The sequence below is a fragment of the Oncorhynchus keta genome, chromosome 15, assembly GCF_023373465.1.
Source record: "Oncorhynchus keta strain PuntledgeMale-10-30-2019 chromosome 15, Oket_V2, whole genome shotgun sequence".
Taxonomy (NCBI): Eukaryota; Metazoa; Chordata; class Actinopteri; order Salmoniformes; family Salmonidae; genus Oncorhynchus; species Oncorhynchus keta.
Genome location: NC_068435.1, coordinates 41,102,614 through 41,109,422, shown reverse-complemented (window position 1 = coordinate 41,109,422; position 6,809 = coordinate 41,102,614). Strand labels below are relative to the sequence as shown.

Genomic DNA, 6,809 nt, shown 5'->3' with positions numbered 1-6,809 from the left:
CAAACCATTTTTTCGGGCCCTGGAAAGCAACATTTTAAAGGCCCACCTCTTGGCATCGGAGAGAAAACATAGACGTTTTCAAGCTAATTTCTTGCAATTCTACACATTTCATGTTGTTCCAGCTTTAAACGTAATGTCCTGCAATTCTACAAACGTTGACATGAGAATTTAGCAGTTTTACAGCTTAAATTACAGTGCACTTATGTACAAATAAAAAATAAACATTTGTGGGGGGGGTCCATATTATTACATGTACTGTATTACACCCTCTAAACTTATTCCACAGATCCCTTGGCCAAAATGAGTTTCATCTGTTTTTGTTAGTAATATTCATACTTCGAGAAGCCCTGTTGCATTTTATTGTCATGTGTTTAGATTCTGTTTCCTTCATGTTACAATGGACCCTGGTCAAAAGTAGTGCACTATGTAGGGAATAGGGGTTGTATTTGTCTGTTTGTTTGTTTGTTTGTGTGTGTGTGTGTGTGTGACAGAGAAAGACGGGAAAGAGAGAGAGGTTATGTACAGCAGTTGTTGTTGATTGATTTTAGACAGATAGCTGAACAGAAGAATGTCATATAGAGTCTGTCCTGGTCTGTCGTAGTCTATGTGGGGAGTGATAGAATAGAGAGAAGACAATAGGGAAAATGAAAGACAGATGAGTGGGAGGAATGGTATGGATAAATGGGTGGGGGACAGTGTTTGGGGTTCAGAAACTGTATTTCAGCATAACATGCTGGAATGTGAATGACATTTTTGCAATAATATGTGGAGTACAATTTTGCATTTGTGTCACTGACAGTTGAATGCTAATGAAACATGTATATGTACTGTATATGCATGTATAAAAAATGTGTTTTTCCTCTTAAATCAAGAAATCGAACATTACTTTGCATTACTATGATCCTGTTACATGTACATGTGCCTGTTTGTATGTTCATGTGAACATGAACAGGATGTGTATCTCGTAACAGTGTGTCAGTGACACGTAACACGTAGTGTGTGTGTGTGTGTGTGTGTGTCAGTGGACATGAGGAAGTCATGTATATAAGTGCAAATAATCACACTGTTTTCAATGCAGGTGAAGCTTTTCTGTTTTTCCTGTCAGTCTCAGTACTTCACCATTTCCCTGTCTGTCTGTCTGTCCCCTACTCCTCCCCCTCTGGCTGCTGTGAAGAACTGAAGCTTGTGAAGACAAATGGAGGCGTTCCTCTCCCCCCTCCCGACCCCTCCCTAGATGAAGTACTCTTTCTTGTCCTCTGCTCCGGAATGGCCGCCCTCGGCGTTGATGATGGCCGTGTCGGCGTCGGGAGCGTCATCGGAGCCCTTGGCCTCATGGGTAAGATACGTCCCTGTGGATACAGACACAGACAGACCGCAGGGTCAGAGGTTAAATAACAAGTGATGTAAGAGTGGAGAGATGGGCTTGGAGTGGAGTGATAACAGCCACAGAATTACACATAGGATCTCTGTAATGATAACACTGGGTTTGGAATCAATGGAAGTAGAGTAGCAGTAGCCTGAAATACAGAGCCGTTTTCCGCTGACATTCTACTCCTTGTACTCTGTGTCATATGCCAAACATACATGTCAAACATGTTTGCCATGACAAGGAGTGGCAAGGAGCAGAATGTTAGCACAAACAGACTGGTACCCAGGCTAGAGTAGCAGTGGAGAGGAAAATGTACGATGGAAAAATAGTGAAATAACTACAATGACTACACTTGAATTAGAAAAGCAGTGGTCTTGGAGGGGAATGAGAAGTGATTATGAGTGGGGCAGTGGAGGATGGTGGTAGGAGCTATAGGAGGATACTGTTGCATTGATTCCATTCCAGCCATTACAATGAGTCGGTCCTCCTATAGCTCTTTCCAAGAGCCTCCTCTTGAGTGGGGATATGTGTTATGGTATTCTTTTGGAGAGATTGGAAACCATTCTTTTGGAGAGATTGGAAACCCAAATTGGTCTACTCGGACAAGTTCTGGCCTGGTTTAGATCTTATCTGTCGGAAAGATATCAGTTTGTCTCTGTGAATGGTTTGTCCTCTGACAAATCAATTGTAAATTTCGGTGTTGCTCAAGGTTCCGTTTTAGGACCACTATTGTTTTCACAATATATTTTACCTCTTGGGGATGTCATTCGAAAACATAATGTTAACTTTCACTCCTATGCGGATGAAACACAGCTGTACATTTCAATGAAACATGGTGAAGCCCCAAAATTGCCCTCGCTAGAAGCCTGTGTTTCAGACATAAGGAAGTGGATGGCTGCAAACTTTCTACTTTTAAACTCGGACAAAACAGAGATGCTTGTTCTAGGTCCCAAGAAACAAAGAGATCTTCTGTTGAATCTGACAATTAATCTTAATGGTTGTACAGCCGTCTCAAATAAAACTGTGAAGGACCTCAGCGTTACTCTGGACCCTGATCTCTCTTTTGACGAACATATCAAGACTGTTTCAAGGACAGCTTTTGTCCTTCTACGTAACATTGCAAAAATCTGAATCTTTCTGTCCAAAAATAATGCAGAAAAATGTATCCATGCTTTTGTTACTTCTAGGTTAGACTACTGCAATGCTCTACTTTCAAGGCTACCCGGACAAAGCACTAAATAAACTTCAGTTAGTACTAAATACGGCTGCTAGAATCCTGACTAGAACCCAACAATTTGATCATATTACTCCACTGCTAGCCTCCCTACACTGGCTTCCTGTTAAGGCAAGGGCTGATTTCAAGGTTTTACTGCTAACCTACAAAGCATTACATGGGCTTGCTCCTACCTATCTCTCTGATTTGTTCCTGCCGGACATACCTACATACCACAAGACGCAGGCCTCCTAATTGTCCCTAGAATTTCTAAGCAAACAGCTGGAGGCAGGGCTTTCTCCTATAGAACTCCATTTTTATGGAATGGTCTGCCTACCCATGTGAGAGACGCAGACTCGGTCTCAACCTTTAAGTCTTTACTGAAGACTCATCTCTTCAGTGGGTCATATGATTGAGTGTAGTTTGGCCCAGGAGTGTGAAGGTGAACGGAAAGGCTCTGGAGCAACGAACCGCCCTTGCTGTCTCTGCCTGGCCGGTTCCCCTCTTTCCACTGGGATTCTCTGCCTCTAACCCTATTACAGGGGCTGAGTCACTGGCTTACTGGTGCTCTTTCATGCCGTCCCTAGGAGGGGTGCGTCACTGGAGTGGGTTGAGTCACTGATGTGATCTTCCTGTCTGGGTTGGTGCCCCCCCTTGGGTTGTGCCATGGCGGAGATCTTTGTGGGCTATACTCGGCCTTGTCTCAGGATGGTAGGTTGGTGGTTGAAGATATCCCTCTATTGGTGTGGGGGCTGTGCTTTGGCAAAGTGGGTGGGGTTATATCCTTCCTGTTTGGCCCTGTCCGGGGGTATCAACGGATGGGGCCACAGTGTCTTCTGACCCCTCCTGTCTCAGCCTCCAGTATTTATGCTGCAGTAGTTTATGTGTCAGTTTGTTATACCTGGAGTAATTCTCCTGTCTTATCCGGTGTCCTGTGTGAATTTAAGTATGCTCTCTCTAATTCTCTCTATCTCTTTCTTTCTCTCTCCCGGAGGACCTGAGCCCTAGGACCATGCCTCAGGACTACCAGTCATGATGACTCCTTGCTTTCCTCAGTCCACCTGGCCGTGCTGCTGCTCCAGTTTCAACTGTTCTGCCTGCGGCTATGGAATCCTGACCTGTTCACCGGACGTGCTACCTGTCCCAGACCTGCTGTTTTCAACTCTCTAGAGACAGCAGGAGTGGTAGAGATACTCTTAATGATCGGCTATGAAAAGCCAACTGACATTTACTCCTGAGGTGCTGACTTGCTACACCCTCGACAACTACTGTGATTATTATTATTTGACCATGCTGGTCATTTATGAACATTTGATGTTCTGTTATAATCTCCACCCGGCACAGCCAGAAGAAGATTGGCCACCCCTCATAGCCTGGTTCCTCTCCAGGTTTCTTCCTAGGTTTAGGCCTTTTCTAGGGAGTTTTTCCTAGCCACCGTGCTTCTACACCTGCATTGCTTGCTGTTTGGGGTTTTAGGCTGGGTTTCTGTACAACACTTTGAGATATCAGCTGATGTACGAAGGGCTATATAAACACATTTGATTTGATTTGGTAAGGGTCAATGGTCACCTTTGTGTCTGATGAGGTATCTGCCCAAGACGATGAGCAGACAGAGCAGGATGAAGACGATGACTGCCACCACTCCTCCAATCACAGCATGGTCCACTCCTGAAGAGGTAGACATGGCAGTGGGGTCTGGGACAAAGACAGGAGAGAGCGAGAGAGAGCAGAGAGAGAGAAAGAAAGAAAGAAAGAAAGAAAGAAATAAAGAAAGAAAGAAAGAAAGAAAGAAAGAAAGAAAGAAAGAAAGAGGGAGAAAGACAGAAGAGGGAGAGAGAGAGAGAGAGAGAGAGAGAGAGAGAGAGAGAGAGAGAGAGAGAGAGAGAGAGAAAGAGGGAGAGGGACAGAAGAGAGAGAAAAAGAGAAAGGCAGAAAGGAAGGGAGAGAGATAAGAAGGAAAGAGACGGCATTAGTCTAAAAACTGAAACATTACAAACTAATCTAGACCCCAAAGAAAAGGATTAGAAAACCATGCTAAATTAAAGATGCATGAATACACCAGATGCATTAAACCGAATGGAACATAAAAAAGTCATTAAAAGTATAAAGCACATTATTTTATGCATCCATTGTGTGAGTGATGTATAATGTAGGTAGCATCTTAAATTGCACCCTATCCCCAATATAGTGCACTACTTTTGACCAGGGCTCACTACCGTACATAGGGAATTCGGTGCCATTTGTGACGTAGCCATAATCTACCTGGTGGCGTACTTAGCGTATGTTAGAGGCTGATCATCAAACCACCACTCTCTCTTCCACAGAAAATATGATATTAATTGCATCTGGTAGCTCACGAAACACCTCTTTAACTTTGCATGGCATTGGTTCAAACCCTCTATCAAGCCCACTGTCACGTTGACAGATAGTCACCCAGATGTAGCTACAGAACTGTGAGACCAAAGGCAAGAAAACATAACGTACAGCGAGACTGAGATACAAGAGGAAAATACAGAGGATTGTGGTGAAGTGAGTGGCACCACCACACGATGCCTTGATAATAAACCAAGGGCGAGAAATAGAGACACAGCCAACCGTCCGTGTCACAAATGTCATCCTATTCCCTATTTAGTGCACTACTTTTGACTGAATCAAATCCAATTTTATACACATGTTTAGCACATGTTATTGCTAATGTAGCGAAATTCTGTTCCTAGCTCCAGAGCCCTATGGTGATCCTTATGGGCTCTGGTCCAAAGTAGTGCACTACACAGGCAATAGGTTGACATTTGGGACGCAGAAACAGCCAACCTAGAGCCGAACACAGGGGAGGAGAGGAGGATAGAGAGGGGCCCCTGACTGGTAGCGTCCATCAGAGAGAAGAGAGAGAAGCACGGCAGGAGGGTGGCCAAGGAGGAGGTGAAAGAGAGAGACGGTCCTTGCTGAGGAGGCAGTATTGTGAATTAGCACATAAACCCTGCTGTCAGCACCACCAGGGAAATGAGACAGGGGAAGTGGCCCAAATGGCACCCTATTTCCTACATAATGCACTACTTTTGACAAGGGCCCATGGGGAAACCCATAGACCTCTGGTCACAAGTTGTGCACATATATAGGAAACAGGGTGCCATTTGGAACGCATTTAGGAACCATGAGACAAGACAGCAACCTCTGAGCCAGACCCTTGCATATTACACACACAGTGTTACTGACTCAGACCACTTAAAGGTACATGTTTATGTATGTATGGGGTACTATAGAGGTGTGTGTGTGTGTGTGTGTGTGTGTGTGTGTGTGTGTGTGTGTGTGTGTGTGTGTGTGTGTGTGTGTGTGTGTGTGTGTGTGTGTGTGTGTGTGTGTGTGTGAGAGAGAGAGAGAGCGGGAGAGCAGGTCAGAGAAAGAAAACAATATGAAAAGTGCATTCGGAAAGTATTCAGACCCCTTCACTTTTTCCACATTTTGTTACTTTGCAGCCTTGTTCTAAAATTGATTACATCATTTTCCCCCTCATCATTCTACACACAATATCCCACAATGAAAAAGCATAAACAGTATTTAATATTTTTTGTTTCAATTTTTTTTTTTATTAAAAGTTGAAATACCTCACTTACATAACAATTTAGACCCTTCACTCAGTACTTTGTCAAAACACAATTACAGCCTCGTCTTCTTGGGTATGACGCTACAAGCTTGGCAAACCCGAATTTGGGGAGTTTCTCCCATTCTTCTCTGCAGATCCTCTCAAGCTCTGTCAGGTTGGATGGGGAGTGTCACTGCACAGATATTCTCAGGTCTCTCCAGAGATGTTCGATCGGGTTCAAGTCCGGGCCACTCAAGGACATTCAGAGACTTGTCCCCAAGCCACTTCTGCATTGACTTGGTTGTGTGCTTAGGTTTGTTGTCCTGTTGGAAGGTGAACCTTCACCCTAGTCTGTGGTCCTGAGCGCTCTGGAGCAGGTTTTCATCAAGGATCTCTCTGACTTTTTGCCGTTCGTCTTTCCTTCGATCCTGACTAGTCTCCCAGTCCCTGCCGCTAAAAAACATTTCCACAGCAAAATGCTGCCTCCACCATGCTTCACTATAGGGATGGTGCCAGCTTTCCTCCAGACGTGACGCTTGGCATTCAGGCCAAAGAGTTCAATCTTGGTTTCATCAGACCAGATAATTCTGTTTCTCATGGTCTGAGAGTCCTTTAGGTGCCTTTTGGCAAACTCCAAGTGGGCTGTC

General features: G+C 44.4%; 1 protein-coding gene across 3 annotated transcripts in view; it reads right to left on the bottom strand.

Annotated features, from left to right (window-relative positions):
• Positions 1-368: 368 nt before the first annotated feature.
• Positions 369-6,809, bottom strand: part of cadm3 (cell adhesion molecule 3) — a 74,801-nt gene continuing 68,360 nt past the window's right edge. For all 3 annotated transcript variants that reach the window (XM_052464116.1, XM_052464117.1, XM_052464118.1), the window contains 2 exons: positions 4,152-4,277; positions 369-1,349 (listed from right to left, as the gene is read on the bottom strand). In XM_052464116.1, coding sequence (XP_052320076.1) covers positions 1,231-1,349; positions 4,152-4,277 — 245 coding nt within the window. In that variant the 3' untranslated portion in view covers positions 369-1,230. The remainder of the gene's footprint in view (positions 1,350-4,151; positions 4,278-6,809) is intronic.